This window comes from Rhodamnia argentea, chromosome 2, assembly GCF_020921035.1.
Source record: "Rhodamnia argentea isolate NSW1041297 chromosome 2, ASM2092103v1, whole genome shotgun sequence".
In the NCBI taxonomy this organism is placed as follows: domain Eukaryota; kingdom Viridiplantae; phylum Streptophyta; class Magnoliopsida; order Myrtales; family Myrtaceae; genus Rhodamnia; species Rhodamnia argentea.
The window spans coordinates 22,477,438-22,498,281 of record NC_063151.1 but is presented as its reverse complement, the minus strand read 5'-3'; the positions used below and the strand labels follow the sequence as shown (position 1 = coordinate 22,498,281).

The following is a 20,844-nucleotide window of genomic DNA, read 5'->3' as shown; positions in this document are numbered from 1 at the left end:
TAGAAAAAAACGTTGCATATTACACTAAAGTTTAAGGATCACATTACATATAGAATTAAACTTTATTAACAATTTGTGTTATTTACCCAAAGACAATCAAATCTTAAAATTTAATCGAAACTTAACTTCATCCATTTTTCAAAGATGGAATTAACAAGGCCAGAAGATTCATCCCATCTTAGAAAAAGAAGACATTTTCCCTTAAAAAACCTTTCCATTTTATGAAATTTAAAAGTTACCTGTTGATACCAAGCAAAATCCTAACTGAAATATGTGGGGGAAAAAAACATCCTAAGAAAATATTTATCAAAAAAGAGTAAAGCTAAGAATATTGCAGACAATTTTGATTTTAATCATATAAGCAAGAATCACATTTCCCAACGACACGGTTCATCTTATGCTACAAAGGTTTTGGAAAAATTTAGGACAATTACTGATTAATCTTTATTGTAGTGGATATTAATTAATTCCAAAATCGATAAAACTATAATTGTGCATTAGCACTCGATCTACGCCTATCTCGTCGATTCAAATTTCGAACCATGGAGTCAAAATTCGACTCTCCAGAAGAAATAATCGACCCCCCGTGATTGCCGCACACTGCTTTGGCAAACGTTACTGTTCACTCCAGGACCCGTATGAGAAGGTTTCGTCCAGCTACATGGGTTGTCGTACGAGATGAGATCTGGCTCGACGCCCCCTCCAGTTTCGATCTCTCTCTCTCGTTGACGTCCTCTGCAATCCTAGGAAAGCAACACGACGCCGCATTGGTCAGCTCGGTCACCGGAAAGCTCCACTTCGCAGCGATGTCCGTCTCTGAAGATTTGACAGGGTGATCATTGGAAGCTTCTGATAAAAAAAAAAAAAAATCATTGGAAGCCAAGAGGCGGTACGCTTTTTGTGACCCACCTACGAAACACTGCTGTTCTTTGTCTTCGTTCGTGATCGAACGACTAAAGGCCGCTCCTTTTTGGTTCTGTTAGTAAGTTTTTTGACGCCCGAATCTCGACTGGGATGATTTGCAATTTTCTTTTTGCTTGCTTGTTGGTTTTCTCCTGAAGCTTGTCTAGTAGTAGTTTCTTGGTCGAGGGTCTATGTGTGATTGGTGTGATTCCTGGGTTTCTAACGCACTGGTCATGCATTTGGGTTGTATTTGATGATCATGCGGCAACATTGTCTTGGTTCTTTCTGAGCTGTTCTTTCTACCCTCAATGTGAAATTTTCTGCTGGCTAAATGTAAATTTTGCCCAGGATTTTTTTTTTTTTTTATTTTGGTGCTGCAGTCAAGGCATAGTATGTATGTATGCTACTAGACTGGACTGTCAATCTATGCTCATCGGAGTGAATCAAATAACCTCAATCTATGGATGACAACTCAGCGACTTGATTCCATATTTTCCTTCTAGATTTGCATTCGTGTAATCAATTTCTTCCTTTTTGAGTGACTTTAATGTTACCTTAAACGGACTTTTGGAAAAGACAAGACGCAACATCTGTTTTTACTGATTTAGTCTTGGGGAAGACGTACCCCTGATCAATGGAGTCCAAACAAGCTATGATTATTGCGCTAAGTATGCGGTGTTAGAGCATGAAACTCCTGCAGTCTAGTGTTGTGCATTTTAGAGTGCAAAAAGAACTACTACTTAGGCGGGGACAGAAAATAGGCCGACAACGGCATAAAGCATAATCTAGAACCCGTCAGAGATTCAACCTACTTTATGCAAGCAATTTTGGCTTTTGGCACAATTATCTTTTACTTTCCTTTGTGTTTATTTCCGTTTCGCTTCACTCCTGACTCATTTTCTGCTGCAGCATGTCCGTGAGTGAATTTATAAAACTGTCATGTGATTCACTAGAAATTGAACGTTCAGTGGCATTCCTTGTGTGATTTCGAGTGATCGTACTTTCTTCTCTCGCAGACAGAGGTGTTTATAGCTCAGAAAAATATTTACAGCAGTGGCGCATGGCTTCAGGAAATTTTTCTCCATTCGATGTGAGAAAATCATCAAATCACTGTTCGAGGCTTGCTGTGGTTGTGTTTGTGGCATTTAGCTTATCTGCGATTTGGATATTCCTTCCATCTTCATCTACTTTTCCAGTTCAGAATCCTGACTTGCTACATCAAGAGAATAATAATTTGGGACGAAAAGTAACTGATGGAAGCTCAGGGAATACTCAAATTCAAAACCCGGATGTTGCAAACAATGACAAAAGAACAATTGAAACAGGGTCCGGGAATGCAGTTCAGCAAGCCAAGGCTGATTCTGCTAATACAGCGGGAGCAAACCAGGAAGAGAAAATACCAGAGGACAGCACTAATATGAAGACATCCTCAGCAAACACACCTGACAAATCTGACATTGAGTCTAAATTTGAGGATGGAACAGAGGATATACAGAAAAGTAACCAGCACGAGAGCGTTGAGTCTGGAGAGAAACCAAATGTGGAAACGAGAAAAACAGATGGAGGTCAACATGATGGAGAACAAAGTATGGCTAGTGAAGGATCTGATTCTGATGAAAAGTTGAATTGGTCAAAAGGAAATGATTCTGACGTGGATGATAGCACCAAAAGACCGAATGCTCAGGACAGCTTTGATGAGGTTAAGCAGGAAGAAAAAGAGGTCAAGCAGAATAGTCAGAGTGTTCGGGAAGATCAAGACAAGAATAATGAACCAGAGGTTGCTGACAATAACCTAGAAACTCAGGAAATGATTCAGGAGTCCAATGATCAGTCGGATAGTTTCAATGAGATAACTGCTCAACAAGGCTCAATGTCTAAGGAACCAAATGACTATGTCTGGAGAGTTTGTAATACCACGGCTGGGCCAGACTACATCCCTTGCCTTGACAATGTATATGCTGTCAGAAGGCTTCCTACTACAATGCATTATGAACATCGAGAGAGGCACTGCCCTGATGATGCTCCTACCTGTCTTGTTCCTCTACCAGCAGGATACAGAAAGCCAATTCAATGGCCTATAAGCAGGGATAAGGTTCTTTTCTTTCATTCATTCTTTTCCTTTTTTTATTAACCACCTTTTCTTGTAGTTCTTTGGTAATTATAGTCTGTGGTTGGTGTAGATATGGTTTTACAATGTGCCACACACCGAGCTTGCAAGGATTAAGGGACGTCAAAACTGGGTTAAAGTTGCTGGTGAATATCTCATATTCCCTGGAGGTGGAACCCAGTTTGTTCATGGCGCTATCCCCTATATTGATCGGATTGAAGATGTGAGCTTTTACACCATCTCAATTGGCTTTCTCTTACCCTAATTTTTTGCTGCGCTTGTATCTGCTTAGCAAGGACAAGAAGCTTTCTTGTTCCTTTACAGGTGCAGTAGTTCATGAAATTATCCTAGCCACTGGGAGGTTTAGTAAATTCTTTGGAAGTTTCTCTGATGACATAGCCAAATAATCTCTTCTATTTTGTTTCGTAGTTTTATGTAAACTTGTGTTTTGATGGGAATAGTGAGGCAAAATACCTACATAGTATGGAACTTCTACCTGATCAAGTAGTGGTATTATAACGCATGATATCAAGATAAGTGTGCTTAAAGAGTTGGAAAAATATTAAGGGGAAGAGATGCTAACAGGGCAATTGACATGAAACCCTAGGTGCTTCGTTTTCACACTTATTTACGGGGCATAAGTGGTTTGCTTCTGTACCTGATGGCTTGCAATTACTCCACATGATGAGAGGTGTGGCTTGTATTGATGTTTGCATGCAATGGCATATTATGTGGGTGGGGTTAAATGAAGTGCCAAATATTTGGACGGAGGTAGGGTATGTACTGGAAGGATTCTTCAATTTTTGCTTAGGTCAAATGGACCACAGAGGTTTTCATCAAATACAAATTGCTCGATTATTGAAGTGCCTCCTGCGTTCTCTAATTGCTATGATATTGTGTAATGAAGGCATCACTTGCACTAGCACTTTTAATTATTTTTTGTGATGTATATAATAACCTACTTGCTAGGTTAGTTATTCCCGATTGCTTATTGGATCATTGAGTTTCACATTCTTGATGGCTATATTTTTACTGTCTCAAATCCAGGTCATTTACTCCCACTAATGCTTTACTTCTCTTAGAGAAGCCTGGACCTTTTAATAAAATTCTATCTGTTATAATCTGAGATATTTTGTTCATGGACTTCTTGTCTTCCTTTGCTTGAAGGCAAATCCTGCTATTGCATGGGGGAAGAGAACCCGGGTGATATTAGATGTTGGATGTGGTGTAGGAAGTTTCGGAGGTTATCTATTTGAAAGGGATGTTCTTACTATGTCGTTTGCTCCCAAAGATGAGCATGAAGCTCAAGTTCAGTTCGCACTTGAACGGGGTATTCCGGCCATACTAGCAGTCATGGGCACCAAAAGGCTACCATTTCCTGGTGGGGTTTTCGATGCTATTCACTGTGCTCGCTGCAGAGTCCCTTGGCACATAGAAGGTCGTTTATATCTGCACCTGTTGACATTCTTCTCCTGCTTTTGTGCGAAATCTGAATTTGTTTCCAATGGACGTTTCAGGGGGCAAACTTCTCTTGGAGCTTAACCGCCTCTTACGGCCAGGTGGTTACTTTGTTTGGTCTGCTACTCCACTTTATCGAAAGGATCCAGAAAATGTTGGCATTTGGAAAGGTTGAGGTGGTGTACATTTAATTGAGATGGTATGCTTAGAACTTCGTCTTAGATTGCTCATTGTTTCTCTCTGATGATTTCTATGCAGAAATGTCCAAACTGACTACGGCTATGTGCTGGAATTTCACGGTGATTAAAAAGGACAAACTGAACAAAGTGTCCATTGCAATGTACAGGAAACCGACATCTAATGAGTGCTACGAAAGTAGAACCCAAAATGAACCTCCACTCTGCAATGACTTGGAGGATGCAAACTCAGCTTGGTACATCTTTCATAATCTTAAGATTTGGTTTGTTGCTAAGTATTATTAAACCAATTGTTTGTTTGCATGCTGGCTATGGAGTGTATCTGCTCGATAATGTACTCACAAAAAATTAAGAAGTTAACCGATCATACTTAATCAAAGTAAGAACAACCTAAACTAATTCCAGAGGATAATCAAAGGACAGTTGCTACTTATTTGTTAGAAAGTCCAATCCAAAAAGCTTAAGCTAATAGGTGGAGAGAGACTACATGAATATAAAGAGCAGTTAGGACCCATTGTCAAGCAATGTGGGACAATACTTCAACACTCCCTCTCACGTGCAAGCCGGATTATGAGCGGCACATGAAATTTTTTACCACACACATTCTCGTGGAATTTTACCACACATATTTGCGAAAGGGTTAGCACTAGCTCTAATACCATGTTAGAAAGTCCAACCCAAAAGCTTAAGCTAATAAGTGGAGGGAGACTACATGTATAAAAAAAACAGTTAGAACTTGTTGTCAAGCAATGTGGGACAATACTTCAACATTATCTTACCACCAATGGCTTCATTCCAGTGACTGCAGAATTATATCGTATCACACATTATGATTATTAGATACAAGGTAAGCTATCCAGCTAAACTCAAGTGGCTTCTTTCTAGCTTTCTCCAATGACAATCTTTTTTGTGACAAAATAAAGGCAACTCCAGGTTTTGCAATTCCTTCTTTAGTCATTCAAATAGCTTCTAAGAAAATGCAAATTGAGGAATGGACACTATAGAAAGCAGAATATCACTACACAGTTGGTCCTCCCTATGTGGTGATTCTAGAGAAGTGGTCTTCATCTGCAATCAAAACTACTTTTCCAGGAAAGCATCTCAAACAGTAAAAAGTATCATATGTAATGATGACATTGCATGTTGCTGACGTGGTGTCACTCGGCTAATCACATCCCCCATTTTGCTTACATGATAACCGGCAATTTTCAAATTCCGAGATTTGGAGGGATGTAGATGGCTGGTTGGTGCCTAGACATATGTTTCCCCTTTTTTCCTCATATGAGCTTATGGGTGTGATTCTACTACAGAACAGCAGTTCAATTGTCTCTTATGTACACATTCCAATTTTGAATGACTCTAGGAATGTGACACTGCAAGCCTGCATGCATAAGGTGCCTACAGACATGTCGGAACGTGGGTCTCAGTGGCCTGAGAATTGGCCACTTCGTTTGGGAAAACCACCTTACTGGCTGAATAAAGTTGCAGTATATGGCAAGGTGGCCCAAGGAGATTTTAATGCTGACTATGAGCACTGGAAAAATGTAGTCTCCCAAACATATTTGAATGGGATTGGCATCAGCTGGTCTTCTATTAGGAATGTCATGGATATGAGAGCTCTCTATGGAGGGTAAGCTACTTATTTTGCTTGTGCTAGGATTGGGATTAGGAATTCATTATTTCCCCTTTGATATGCTCCTTCCTCACTGTTGTCCACTGTTTTGGTCGAACTAGTAAGTGTGTAAGTAGTAATTATTCCTTCGTGAACCATATAATTTTACCCTTTGGCATCAATAGGACTGGTTTAGTAACTAGACTATTATTATGTGCTCACCATCCTTTCTTTTGAATGTTCCTTTCCTTGCAGAAAAGTGTCAGACTAGAAAATTGTTTCTCATGTCGGTGTTATTTGACTGAAAGTATATAAAGGTGTGCATGTTTTTGTATTCTTATGTCAATCTTTCCTTGTTTCTACATGTAGGTTTGCTGCTGCCCTTAAGGACTTAAAAGTGTGGGTAATGAATGTTATCCTGATTGACTCTCCTGACACACTTCCTATTATCTACGAGCGTGGTCTAATTGGAATATACCATGATTGGTGTGAATCATTCAACACCTACCCAAGATCATATGATCTCCTCCATGCGGATTATCTCTTTGCCACTCTCAAGAAGAGGTTTTTTTTTCCCCACTCATCTCTCAAGTCATTCCATTACTGAATCCTTCAGGAGGAAAGGATTCCTCATTATGCTGATGTTTTTCTTGTCACAGGTGCAAGTTGGTTCCAGTTCTTGCAGAAGTTGATCGGATCTTGAGGCCAGAAGGAATTCTAATTGTTAGGGATGATATGGAGATTATATCTGAGATTGAGAGTATGGCTAAATCTCTGCAATGGGAGGTCAGATTCGCACACTCAGAGGACAACACGGGGTTGCTTTGTGTTCAGAAGACATTTTGGCGTCCGGTCGATGTGGAAACAATTACTTCGGCCATTGCTTGAGCACATGATTCACTTATGTTGTTATCACGAGTTGACTCGTTGCTCGGATGAGTTTACAAGGTACCCTTATTTTCCTTGGGGATCTTTTTTCATTGTCAATCCGGAAGTCATTGCTGAACTGAATGCACATGATGCAATACCATTCAGAACAGGCAATGCTATGATTGACCTCAGTCATTTTAGCATCTTCTTGTTGACTCATTCATACAAAGCTTAGTTGTCTGATTCATTTCTTTCTGAACATTTTGGTCTTTGCATATTAAGTTAATTGAGAAGAGGCAATGTGTTGGTTTCCATCTTGCCCTCCATAATATTTTTAGCCTATATGTACCTGTTCTCACCACAGCACCAATTTTTTTCTTCTTGAACTTGGTACATTTTTCATGGCCACATTAAGGCATTGTTACATGACAGTGTGCAAGGCTCTCTCCTGCCATCTAATTGTCCTTGTTAGGTTTTAGCTACGACTATTATTCCGACGCTTATGTTTTTTTGGTTGACTACATGCATTCATCATTTTTTTAGCATGCTCTCAGAAAAAAGTGAGACTGGAAAAGTTTTTCATCTCACATGATGGAGTAAGGGGCATTACTCTCAACTTTTATCTCATGCGAATGATAATCCAGTAATGTCGGTTAGGTCTCTGAACTTAGGCATGTTCGTTTTGCATTTTGTATGTTCACAATCAACTTGAAGGCAAACTTAAAGGATAAAGAGTTAGAATGAGTATTAAATGTGTTAATATCATATGCTTTATCGACTCCGTTTTTTGGCCCCTATTCCTCCTCCTCCAGCACCATCACCAATCATCAACATGAAAGCCTTGTGAGTGACAGTTTATACCATATGAGGTTATTCTGGGCTTTGTATTATGAAGTCTGATGTTGCTGTCAAATATGTGCCAGCAGATATACCAACATCATACATTGAGCTTGGATCAAATGAGAGGCAAACTAGCTGATTTGATGACTCAAGCACACGCGAGCACCATTAGTATTGCATCACGCTGTTGCTGCTCCATTTGATTGCTCAAGCCTGAGGTTTAGGTAGGTAATGTAATAATTTCTTGCTGATCAGGACTTCATTTCACCAGATGGAGCTCATTTTGCATGTAAAATACGTCTTCTTAGATGCTTGTGAATGTCCTTTTTTGTATTTATTCAGCACATGTTTGACGTAGGATGCTATCATATACTCAACCTTATTTATACAAAGTAACAGATAGAGAAGGTAAACCTAAGGGTCACCACTGCAAATTGCAATATTCCAGTACAAGTAAGATGGTAATAGTTCTATACACGATCCAAACATATACAGGATGACCGATTTGGCTTTTTCTACTGAGACATTTTGCTACCATTAACAACCATGAGCAGCAATTTCAAGTCTTTGATTTGGTTGACCAGCTCAGAAGCAGTGATTCGCCCCCTCCACTTTTGGATGACAATCTTGTATTTGTTCTCTTCATGTCATTGTTCTTGCTTTTTAGATATATTATAAATAGACAGATCTGGATAAATCTTGTTGAGATTATACACGGCATTGCTCTAGCCGCACAGTCTAGATTCTGTCTTCCTCCAGATCATCCTACTAATGTCAGCAGGGAGGCCAGAGAAAATTTGTGAAACCCCTCGGAGATCCAAATCTTTCCAAGATTTGGGTGTACATGTTCTTGGCCTGTGGTTTCTAAATACTTTGTGCAGAGGCAGTGCAAGAAGTCCATAATAATCTTTCAAGTAGGAAGGCGAACCGCTTTTGTTGTTGGGGCCTTGCAACACTTTGGAATCTGTTTCTACTAGTCTTCCTGTTTCCATAGTACATATGACTGTTGTCCCTCATGGTATTTGTTATAAAGTTTATCATAGTTGAAATTCTTTTTGGGTACTCTCACGAGATCATAAGGGTTAGTGGGACACTCTTGGTTCAAAGAGGATGCCTTATGGTAAGACTTTCGCAGTGCACATGTCCAGGATATCGCCTTGATTCCTGAATTGTATGGTTTTGGAGTGCCGAACGAAATTTGATCTTAACACAACAGTCAGGGAATTCATTCTCCCCATCAATCTTTGAATGTCTTTTGTCTGTTAAACTACCTCCATAATGATATATTAAGTATCCAGCTCTCCTGCTTCTCTGCTGGATCAGTGGCAATAAAAACGTTAGGTAAGATGGTTCCTTTCTGGCTAAATTGATGTTGCTATTGGTATGATGTCTTTCCTATTTGTCTTATTTCCTTTGGCTAGCAACTCGAGCTTCGGTGATTAGTGGCTTTAAGTGACATTGCTTCGTGTCCTCTTATCGTGTGATAAAAGAAGTCAGTTGCACATGTCTTCAGGCATTGCGCTTTTGTTCATAAACTATGGTTAGTTCATTCACGACCATTTGGGGCTTTCTTCTTAGATTAACCTCGCACTTGATTTAAAATTGCTCACTTGTGGTGTTGTCGAAGTCGGAATGTTGCTTAGAGAAGTTTGTTTGCTGTGGGATCTTGTTTATTGTGGAAAAACAGGTACTCTTTTTTTTTTTTTCTTTGTCTCATTGAAAAGTGCATCAATCATCAGGCTTGAGAGTTCAAATTGTTAAGTGCTCAGAAAGGGCAGGTCCTTGTGAATCATGGGTCGATATTTATATCGTTTCGAGTTCTTTCCACAGCATTCACAGAGCTACTACCAAATTATTGAGGGAGACTTGGTCAGTAACTGGGTGCCACTGCTTCTCCATTCCACTCGTGTGGTGTTCTGATGTCATTGGAGAGTTTGGTTGCAGACTTGCAATTAAGGAAGGATCTTCATTGGCCTAGACTCCGAACTTCATTAGGTCAGTCAATAGGTGAAATTGATGCTGCTGTTATCAGCCATCAAGCGAAGGGCTATGCTAGAAAGTTTCACCTTCTGCTGCCGCTTCAACCAGGACTAGCTAGAGTTTATCCGTCGCAATTGTCGTCACTCTCTAGCATACTTATCAAGAATCAAAATTCCACGTTTGAAAACTGCCTTCAGTTCTCTTTTCCTTGTGAGCTCATGAATTTGAACATTCTTTGGAGGTATATGTGGTCTTAGCTAGTGTGATTGCCCCTGATCTGATGACCAACGTAAAGGAACAACAAAGCCAGCTTTAATCTCATTGCGATATTTGACCATATTGCGTGACAATAGCGACACCATGATAGTCTGTCAAACTCCAATTCGGCATCTACGATGGTGGAAGAGGGAAGGGCGGAAAGCCATGTGCTTCTCGAGTTTCAAATTCTCAAAATGTGAAGCGATTACTATGACTTGTTAATGAAGCTGACACAGACTCGTCCGAATGGCCTTTTTTCTAGTGAATCCTCGATCGATCAATCTGATTCATTTTTCCCTTACTAGCAAGGGCCTCCGTTATTCATCCTTCAATATTTCCTCGGGAAACGCTCTATTGGAAAAGATAAAACATATTCACGGCGATATTTATTATTAACTAAAATGAAGGTCCAATAAAGGTTAATATTTGTGGACTCGGGTCTCGGATGTCGAGCTTGTACCTTCCAGTTCCATTCATTTGATTGATCCATCGGAAGCAAGATAAGCTAGGCATTATAGTTTATCAGCCATTGCACATGTGGTTGATGTTTCAAATGCATGTAGGTCGAGAACAATTTCATTTTTTTCTTCTATGTTATGATGAATAACAAAGGTGAGAAGCTTATAATAGTGGGTCATGTTGTCCAAAGTAACTAAAGGTGGACCACCTAAAATTGCAAGTATTCTGACCCCACCCCCCAAAAAAAAAAAAAAAGTATGGACCATGGACCCCCCCACTATCCCACTTCCAACTCCTCACCTGTCCCCGACAAGCCAGCACCAAGACATTCTTTTCTTTGCTTGAAAGTAGCCAAACCTCTTCCTTCTCTCATTTGCGGACACCTGTTGTAATTTGCAAAAACGACAAGAGTTTAGTCTTTGATACTGGAAATGATGTCTGGTTTTTCCCAAGTTGGTGAAAGAAAATTCATTGCTACCATTGTAACTCATTGCATTTTAACATAAAGAAATCTCTCTGTGTTCTGAAAAGTAGGGGACAAAGCTGTGTTAGATGCAGCTTTAGGACTCAGTTCCCTTAGTACTCTTACCGGTGAAGCTGGTCTGGTGCTCCTCGTGCGTGTTGTCATGATTGAGGAATGAAATCATGGATGGGATAGTCTATGGAGGCTTAGGTTTGGCAGGACAAAAACCATAGGGCTTATACTGTCGGAATCATAAGTTTAACAGCCGATGCAATGCATGTTCATGTTGAGTTCTGCCTCTTCATATGCGTGCGTAATGTCCGGGAACATTGAGAAATCTAAGTCCAATACGTTTATCTGGAGAGATCGCCAAGAGGGAATCTATGTTCGAACATGTCAACATACTAGTGAGATTCACATTCACTTAAAAGCTTAAATCAATTAATTATGCGTCAATTTAAATATATTGATTGTTTCACGCCACGTCACTTATCTAATATGGGATTTTTTCTAACACATTTTAACACGTGTATCTCAACAATGTTTTGGTAAAGTACCAGTGACGATTAAAGTGCCGTGACAACTCTGACAAGGAAGAATTCTTAACCAGACCAAGAAAAGGGAGAACGAAGCACATACACAAAATACAACTTCTGGTGGCCCATCCAAAACTCTTTATTTTTAGAACCCTTAAACGATATTATATCTCACGCCCAGTAAGATTCTAAGGGTCTACCAAAAGAGAGAGGGAATGAAACAACACAAGAGAATTATCAAACAGTCCACTGTCTGCCATTGAATCACCTTTCCTCAACCAAACCAGTTGGCAATCTCCTCATAATACTCAACATGTCTGCTTCCACAAACCTTCTAAAGCTCTTCTCTCCCCCCCAACAGGATGGCTCTGACCATTTCTCTGATCACTCTCAAACATGTCATCATCTTCCTGGAACAATAAGCACAAGTGCTTGCTCTTGGTCATGATCACTCTGGTGGCATTCGCAGTTGCATCAGAAGCATCGAGAGTGCCCAAAGAGTATTGGGAGCAGATGCTGCCCAAGAAGTTCCCTACTCCTTCCTCCGCTCCTTCGAGGGGCACCAACTCGGTCTCCGCTTCGGCTTCCATGGCAGTGAAGATCGACCATGCTCACCCCTCGTCGGACGGAAAGGTTTAGATTGATGCTGATTGTAGATATTTTGGTTCCCACATTTAACTTTTTGCAAGATGGTAAATCCCAAAGAGAGCGCTTTTGGAAGGGAAGGGCACGAAAATTTTGTCGACGCAGCAGTGATCTTCTGATGTTCATGGACAGAGATAGAGAAGCCGGGTTTTCCTGACTGCTTGTGCAGAAATGATGCTTTGGCATGAGATATAGATCAATGGATAGATGCTCATAACATGAAGAGAGTTCCATGGGCCGAATCTTCCTTGTAGTCATCAAGCCGAGTATATCCTAACTGCAGGATAGTCTTTGTAGATATATTGCCAAATCTGTGATTCTCGACACTGATTCTTCCTGTAATTTGTAATTCAAAATTAACACTATGTGACTAGTATCCAGATCTGATGTTATCTCAAGTATCTTAACCTCCTTTGAGTTGCAAGAATACTTGGACATTGCATAAATTTAACAAGCTTGCCTGGTGTTGCTACATAATTGATCAAATCTGGTTGTGGGAATGTATGGCAAGGTTCCAGGCCTCTAGGCATCTTTCCATCAACCATCTTTTCAGCCCATCCCTTCTCAGCTTTTCATTCAAAAGCAGAGGAAATGGCAACTGATTTTCCTTGAACCATCTTGAATATCCCTTCCCTTGCAGAACTTAACATAAATATATTTCTCGAGAGAACTAGATTCCTTCAGTGGATTGAGACATTAGCATGCCCAGAACGTAGCTCATAAACCCGAGGGCCATCATTTGAATTTCTTCGTGGTTCTTACTGCAATAATCGTATCTGAATCACTTCCAGCCACAACTACCAAGGTACTAAAAAGCAGATACACTGCCAAAGTGCTTTCAGATGAAGTTTGGCCTCGCTTTTCTTGAACTCCCACTGGACAGAATTATGAACAATCAGGCTGTACCAGGCTCAAGGAACCTGTTTGCTTCCCTGCAATGTTTCACTCAGCTTGGGCACTATTTGCTCTTTGCATACAGATCCCAGCTCCTAAGTTGGATAAGTCCCACCAATCGAGCTGCCAATCCACGCAAAATCCTTTTAATGGAAGTCAATTCAGGTTCGAACTTATAGCACGGTGATATCATTCTGACAATGGATTAATTGATCACTAGCCTAATACGACAATCATGCATGTACTGCTTACGAAAAGTCATCGCTTAAGTATGCTGACCGTCACATTAGTGTCTGTCAGTATCTCAAAACATTACCCAACTCATGAATTACATTAAGCAAGAGAGAAACCCAACTAAAGCCTGTGTACATATACCCTCCCTATGTTCTGTTTATTCAGCAGAGAGAGTTCCCTGGAACACCAGAAAAAAGTATCTTTTCCTATTGGCTTACTAGGCTACTGATTTACAAAAAATGAATAATGTGAATGGCAAAGGAATAGTTTTGTACAATCATCTCATCTGCCACTACTAACTGATGGCATGACATGGTTTTTCATGCTATCAGTATACCCTGTGTTCGTTGTCCCAGTACTACTATCTGCATAAACAATGGGGTCAGTCATCTGTCCGAGTAAATGAACCGTCTCTTCTGGTGGATTCAAATTGATACTAACCCACGGATGGTTAGCCATTGCCCTAATTGCGTCCAATTCAATTGCCACTTCCTTCATGGTTGGCCTCTCCTCGCCTTTTAATCTCAAGCACCTCTTTGCAAGATTGGCAACTTTCCTCACTTGCTCATTGTCTTCGTTCACAATGAGCTCCTCAACAATCTGAAACAGTCGGTCTTCTTTCAATGCCGACAGAAAGTACATGGCCAAGCTCCTCTCTTCTTCCGGTCGATCGAAGGAGAGCGCCTTCTTCCCTGTCAACAGCTCGACTAGCACAACCCCAAAGCTATAAACATCACTTTTTTCGGTCAACTGGCTAGTGTGTAGGTATTCAGGGTCTAAGTATCCCAATGTTCCCTGAACCATAGTAGACAGTTCGTCTTGATCAAGCGGGACTAATCGCGAAGCTCCGAAGTCGGCTACTTTTGCAGTGTAATTAGCATCCAAGAGGATGTTCGTCGACTTGATGTCCCGATGGATTATGGGAATGGAAGCTGCGGAGTGCAAGTAAGATAGGACTCCTGCACTTTCCGAGGCGATTCTCAACCGGATCTCCCAGGACATCTTGGAGGACTTGCTCGGGCTGTGGATGTGATCGAAGAGAGTCCCATTGTTCACAAACTCATACACTAACAGAGGCACTTCTGTTTCCAAACAACACCCCAATAACTTGACCACATTTCGATGATTAATCTGGGAAAGCACTATGACTTCATTAATGAACTGCTCGGTTTGGCTCTCATCCACGAGCTTGGACTTCTTAATTGCAACTACGATGTTATTTGGCAAGATACCCTTGTAAACGGTGCCGAATCCTCCTCGGCCAACTATTCTGCTCTGGTCATAATGCTCGGTGGCCTTCTCTAGCTCTTCAGCGCTGAAGACTTTCGCGGCATTTGTGGTTCTGTCACGTTCATGTAATTGTTGCTGCAAAAGCAAGCCACCATTTTGCTTGAAGTATTGTTCTTTGAGCCTGATGAGTTTCCTTTTCTTGAGTCCCAAATACAGAAAGCCTGCAGTGAATAACAGCACTACTATGCCTACACCAACACCTGCATGGAACACAAGTTTTGTCAGACTAATTGTGGTCAATGTACAGAGAAGGAGCTCACCATGCAAACATCAGCCACAACAGTCAATAAGCTTTCTGCAAATACTATACCATAGTTTTATTTGTCAAGAAACTAGGCAATTTAGGGACAATTTGAGCCTAACTTAACGCAATAAATTTGGCAAAATAATTATCAAAGCATACTTTTGTTAATATCATTAAGCCGACAAGCTTAATGGGGAAAGCTTAATTAATTCCAGTCAAGCAGATTTGTACTAGAGTGACTGCCTATGACAATGTTCGGAAATTTAACTTTGAGACCCTTTGCCCTCTTGAAGAAAAGCTATCCTCTAATAGAAATCCCCAATCTTCACCACAAAATTTCAATAGAACACCATCTGTGAAAGTTTGATTGGTCTACACTAATGCATAAACCGAATGCTGTAATGGCAATTAGAACGAATGTCGATGCGGTTTTCCATCCACCCTCATTCTCTTGCCTTACTGGAAGTTGTTTTGAGGGTCTTGTTCTGAACAAATGGACATGTCAATTGATCTGTTGCATGATTGAGGCTAAACAATTCAATAGTAGCGCTAATTTCACCGTCTCCAGCAATAAATAATGATTCCAATGACACAGAAAATGGCAAGAAATGGCGTCTTTGAAGAACATTTTGGCAACTACTACTACTACTTTAAAAGACAAATCAGCAAGCTTGACTTTAGGACTTAGAAAACAAATATTTCCTACAGTGAGCTCAATGATAACGGATGGTGGTACGCTTTTCTTTTCTTGAATTAAGTTACAAACAAACGAGAATGACCAAATCATTTGACATGTTCCAAGGCGTCCATGGTTCTAGATTTCGATGATATAGAAACTCCAATTCTGCTACATCTGTATTTCTTACAGTCTTTCTTGACGAATTCAACAACGCATACCGGCGCGTCCACGCTAGAATAGTTTTCCAATAACAAGTATGGAGCATCGCGTAACTATGTACTAAAGTCATAGGGTCGCGATAACAACAGGTTCATGGGAAACGTTTTCACATTGACCCAGATCATTGAGTCTTCCATGGCAAAAGAGTCATAAGCGAAATCTATCTTTTGAACTTTAATATAGCGACTTGGTTAATTCAATTCGACGCTTAATCTCCATGCACAGAAATTTTTGTCAGAAGGGGTAGAGATGGCTTTGTTGTAGACTACTCCGAGAAAGGGAAATACACAAGAAAAATCGGGCTAAATATAGAGATAGCATTTTCTTGAAACCACATTAAAAGCAAAAATAATCACAAAAATCAGCGGTAGAGATGGAAGAACTTACCAACCAAAATCACCACCAAAGGTGATGATTTACGATCAGCAATGCATCCTTGTGCATCTTCGCCCTTCTGGCCATCACCATGATAACCCTTTCGACATGAGCATGTATAACTCCCCTCAACGTTATGGCAAATTCCGTCACATGGGTTCTTCGCTGGATCACCACATTCATCAATATCTACACAAATTAAACACAATGTTAACTCGAGAAAAGAAAGAAACAATAGCATCAAATTATCATCGTCGAGCACTCGAATAAGTACCAACCTACACAACCAAGGTATGGATTCCCCTCATACCCAGAAGAGCAATTACATCGGTAGCCGGGCACATCGGCGAAGTCAAAGCACTCGCTGTGCGCCTTACAGGCGAAGGTCGCCGGATCCTTGGCCGCCTCGGCGCAAGTTTCTTTCCAAACGGCCCAGTCAAGCACCGAGGGGACCAGCGTCCTGTTCCTCATGCCACGGAGATCCTCCCTACTGAAAGTGAAGGACTTCTCTTCGACTATGAACGCGTAACTGCAGGGATTGAAGCTCCACACGTTGGTGTGGTTGTTCCAGCTGCCCACGCTGGCGTTGGATTTGAGGAGCATGTCGGGTATCGAGGTCTGGCAACACCCGATCCCATTGCACGCCCCGTCTTTCACGTCCTCCATCCCGGTGCACACCGAGAGGCAGCCGCTCGAGAAGCCCCGGCCGTTGGCTCCCTCGATCAGGCCGAACGTGTCGCACCCGATGGCTGTGAACTTGTTCTTGGTGCTGGATAAAGGGAACGCCGCGAGCCTCGCGAAGGCGGTCGAGTGCGGCAGCCGCACCCCGGACTCGGTGTAGCAGTCCTTGCCAATGTAGGTGTGGATGCGGAGTTCGCCGTCAAGCGATATGTTGAGGATTTCGATGTTGGAATTCCATAAGTAGGGCTTGGGGGCGGAGGCGGGCGGGGTGACGTTGCAGCGGATGGAGAAGTACTCGTTCAAGAAGCAGCCCTCTCCGATGCCGAAGGGGTAAGGCACGGCGACGCCGCCGCAAGTTTCTTGGCAGTTGGAAGATACAGTTTGAGACGATGATGATGATGCCAATATTAGTAGCAACTGTCCGACAGCCAACATCATCCTCATTATCTCCGAAGGATTCCACTTTGAACCCATCTCTCTCTCTCTCTCAATTTGTTTGGTCATGGAAACTGAATCGGGTGTGTTCTTAACTTCTTATAGCAAAGAAATGCGATTGCATTGACAAAGCACGCAGCCTTGGAGTTTGTCATATTCTTGTTTGAGTGGGCATTGACTTGGAGTTTTAAAAAGTCGCCGCTAACTACAACTCGTCCCCCGTGTTTGGGATTTGTCCAATTTTACGCCTCCCTACTCAATTCTTCCTCTAATTTTGCCCTCAATTATTAATTTGTAGTTTAAATTCTATCCCAAAATGTTGCCACAAGTTTGAAAAAACTAGGCAAGTGAAAGTGATGTATTTGACTAGGTTATGGTGAGTTAGGGAAAAGCGAAACGATTTCCAACGGTTTAAGGATCAAATTGTCACAAATTTGGGTCCAAGAGGACGGTTTCACTTTCGCATCCAACATGAGTTGGCGAATTGATGATTTTCTTGTAAAAGAAAGAAAACGTGAATCGACTCGCATTTGACCCTTCCTCATTTTATGAATTCTCTGAAATCGTCCATCAAGGCGGGTATAGTTGCCCGAGGCAATTTGGTCAAAGATTCCGTCAAAAGTCAAAAAACTCTCCTCTCCCCCTCCCCCCCTCCCCCCCTCCCCTAAAAAAAAAATCTCTGCCAGAGCTGCTAATGGACCATGCCCCGTATGGGCCTGGTAGGGGTCAGGCCCATGGTCCCTAATGGGCTGGCCCAGGCTCAACATCTTTTTTTGGTGGGCCAGGCCACATGCCCCAACCTTTTAAGTTTTATAGAAGTTGTTCTTTTCCCTGGAGAGCATGTTCCTTCACCCCATCACTATCCTCGCGAGTGTCCGGATTTCCCTACCACTTTATCCCGCCCCCCGGCCCCCGCTAGCATACTCGTGATTGTAAGAAAATAAAAAACGACGTAAAGAGTAAAACGTGAGCACCATCACTTGACGTTCTCAATGTATAAGATAATCTCTTTTATCTTCCGCATAGAAATTTCCGTGATTAGAATTACACCGGACAAAATATGACTCCACAATGGAATTAGATCCTATATTCTTGAAATAAGCAAGGACAGTGCGTTTTTTAAGCCAGGATCTCCAAGTAAAATGAAGGACCTTACCAACCGAAATCTTTATCAAATGCGCTAATAGGATTGCATCCTTGTTCATGTCCACCACCCCTCTTGCCATCACCAACCGGAATCTCAATCCGACAAGTGTTATGATTTTAAGAGCTTCATCTTAATGAAAGAAATTAGGAAAGTAGCCTTTGCACTTGTTACCAACTTCCCTAAAGAGACGTGCTCTGCACCGCGCAAGACCCATGCGTACCTGATGGAGTCGGTGACGTCTGGGTCGACGATGGATATCCGCACGATCTGGGTTGGCTCGGGCAGATTGTTCTTGCGCACGGCTCTGGTCAGCTTCTTCAGGAAGGTTCGGTGCGCATTTTTTTTTTTTTTTTGGGGGGCTGTCGCTCACTCAAAGATTCTCGAAACCCGCATATGCGGATTGGAAAAATACCCACAAGTACGCGACAAAAGAAAAGGCAAAAGAAGAAGAAGAAGAAGAAGAAGAAGCAGGAAGGCTACTGAATGTTAGACTGATTGGAATGAGTGGGAGTGATGTAGGAACTGAGAGAGAGAGAGCGAGAGAGAGAGAGAGCCTCTATGTATACAGGGAATCTAAGAGCATAAAAGAGAGATTGTGAGAAGAGTTTACTCGAGACAGGTTCTCTGGATTTTCCTGGAATATTGATTTGAGGAGGCAAAAGAAGGGAGATGGCGGCCCGCGCCCACAACGGCCGCGCTGAGCATCAAGGGCGAGTCAGGCCGTGCTGAACTCCCCCTGCCTCGTCGAGCTCCTGCCCCATGACATCCAGGCCGCCATGGCAAGGGGCAGCCGCTATGGATCATCGCCGCCACCATCCTCCTCTGAGGTCACGGAGCCCGAGGAGTTGAGTGAGATCATCAAGTTGCCCATTATAGAAGAAGGGCTCGGGTTCGGACCATCCGGGTCAAGGGGCGAGGTGTCGTTGGCTGACAAGGTGGACTACGGTTGGGAGGAGGATCAGCCACGGTGGCTTGGTCGAGAGCGAAGACGCCGACTTCAGTGCAGAGTTTCTTGGTCAATTTTAGGTCCTTCGGATTGAGCAATAGCGTTCCCCACTGTTAGACCCGTCAAAATAGATTTAAAACCTATTTAATAACCTCCAAGTATCCAAATAAGTCATAACAAACTTAGCAGCTTAACATGTAAGATAACCCATTTAACAGATAAAAATAAGTGAATCATAAATGGGTTCATTGTGAACACTTTTGCAATTCATTTAAGATGGCTCACTTAAGAGACCTCTACCCTTTCTTTCACTTTTCTTTTACTTTTTTTTCTTACTTTTTTTCTTTCTTTGTTCTTTTTTTCCAATGAAGCCGGCGAGAGCTGTGACCCTTGCTGGTGACCGGGGCCTCTCAGACTCCGACGATGCTTGGCCTCCAGCACCTCTCATGTGTTGGTCGTCTTCGTGGCGGTGCTAAGCCTCTGGCGCATGGAGGTGGCGAGGATGTTGCGGGAGGATTTTGCGAGAGTGAACAACTTGGCATCATATTTATCGTTGTTACTGCCCGAGAGAATAAAGCAAAGCATGTCGCGGTGGCTCTAACGCTTGGAAACGCGACCTAGTCCTCAAGGCCCCGGTCACTAGGAGGCAGACCCACATCTCCACCCACGCGACTCAGTCTCCCATCATGTGTCGGCACGCAATCCCCACAAGCACGTTCTCACTACTTCACTTATTTTCGTTATATATAATGCTGTGTAATATTTGACTATTTTCTGAAAGGTTCTCTTAGGGTGATCTGAATTCCAGTTAATCCCTATAGTATCACTTAGCAACTTCGTGAATGTTCTTACAAAATTTTCCAGCATTGATGCAGAAAAAAAAAAAAAAGGGGAATAGTGTGCATATAGTTAACCCAGAATATCTAAGAAAATTAGTAAACTCATCAAACGAAAACATTAATCTCGCACACGAACTCATATCACAAGATGCAGTTTTTAATGTGCATGCCTTCATCCCTTTAGGTGATAGTTATTACCAAAAATACCAATTAAAATATTTTGTTTCGCATTTGAAAAAGGAAAAGAACAGATGAATTTTTGCAAGTTCATCAACCGTTCTGCTCGTTCTCGTAGGCATCGCGAGCCATTTCGAGGTAGAGGATTTCGCGAGAGAAAACAATTTGGCGACGTACTCGTCGGCAGCTTACAAGAGTTCGAGATACGCCATAGCTTCTTGGTTTGAGCGCCTGGCTTCCGCAGAGAGCATACAGAGGACATACATAGATCCCTCTCTGAGGATCGAATCGAAGGTCAAGGTCGTCACCACAGAAACCATCATAGCGTCGTCTCCCTCACCAGACCACTTGAAGAA

At 41.9% G+C, this 20,844-nt stretch overlaps 2 protein-coding genes across 8 annotated transcripts; one reads left to right on the top strand and one right to left on the bottom strand.

The window, feature by feature from the left end:
- The first annotated feature begins 560 nt into the window (after window positions 1-560).
- LOC115750759 (probable methyltransferase PMT25) lies at window positions 561-9,286 on the top strand. 7 transcript variants are annotated; one of them, XR_007197433.1, is made up of 12 exons: window positions 561-835; window positions 869-889; window positions 1,920-2,995; window positions 3,084-3,233; window positions 4,178-4,448; window positions 4,528-4,638; window positions 4,727-4,901; window positions 6,029-6,295; window positions 6,647-6,841; window positions 6,937-7,225; window positions 8,074-8,211; window positions 8,655-9,286. XR_007197433.1 is itself a non-coding variant. In XM_048274219.1 (10 exons), exons 3-10 carry the CDS (start codon window positions 1,964-1,966, stop codon window positions 7,163-7,165), a joined length of 2,430 nt encoding a protein of 809 aa, XP_048130176.1. In that variant the 5' UTR covers window positions 561-835; window positions 869-889; window positions 1,920-1,963; the 3' UTR covers window positions 7,166-7,228. The 7 variants fall into 7 exon arrangements, 1 of the variants encoding a protein (XP_048130176.1); XR_007197434.1 differs by lacking the exon at window positions 8,655-9,286 and having other exon boundaries at window positions 562-835; window positions 1,920-2,586; window positions 2,650-2,995; window positions 8,074-8,462; XR_007197429.1 differs by lacking the exon at window positions 8,655-9,286 and having other exon boundaries at window positions 8,074-8,462.
- Window positions 9,287-13,643: 4,357 nt separating this feature from the next.
- On the bottom strand, window positions 13,644-17,467 carry LOC125313963 (putative wall-associated receptor kinase-like 16). The gene is made up of 3 exons (XM_048275360.1): window positions 16,542-17,467; window positions 16,276-16,452; window positions 13,644-14,946 (listed from the first exon to the last, which is right to left on the bottom strand). Exons 1-3 carry the CDS (start codon window positions 17,446-17,448, stop codon window positions 13,739-13,741), a joined length of 2,292 nt encoding a protein of 763 aa, XP_048131317.1. The 5' UTR covers window positions 17,449-17,467; the 3' UTR covers window positions 13,644-13,738.
- Between the last annotated feature and the right edge of the window lie 3,377 nt (window positions 17,468-20,844).

What these genes read in the sequence shown, in the direction of transcription:
- LOC115750759 (XM_048274219.1), top strand. Translation starts at nt 1,964, where the DNA reads ATGGCTTCAGGAAATTTTTCTCCATTCGATGTGAGAAAATCATCAAAT. An exon ending in AGTCCCTTGGCACATAGAAG is followed by an intron (nt 4,449 to 4,527) that starts GTCGTTTATATC and finishes TGGACGTTTCAG; the next exon opens with GGGGCAAACTTCTCTTGGAG. An exon ending in GAGGATGCAAACTCAGCTTG is followed by an intron (nt 4,902 to 6,028) that starts GTACATCTTTCA and finishes GAATGACTCTAG; the next exon opens with GAATGTGACACTGCAAGCCT.
- LOC125313963 (XM_048275360.1), bottom strand. Translation starts at nt 17,448, where the DNA reads ATGACCAAACAAATTGAGAGAGAGAGAGAGATGGGTTCAAAGTGGAAT. An exon ending in TCCATACCTTGGTTGTGTAG is followed by an intron (nt 16,453 to 16,541) that starts GTTGGTACTTAT and finishes TAATTTGTGTAG; the next exon opens with ATATTGATGAATGTGGTGAT. An exon ending in TTTGGTGGTGATTTTGGTTG is followed by an intron (nt 14,947 to 16,275) that starts GTAAGTTCTTCC and finishes TGTTCCATGCAG; the next exon opens with GTGTTGGTGTAGGCATAGTA.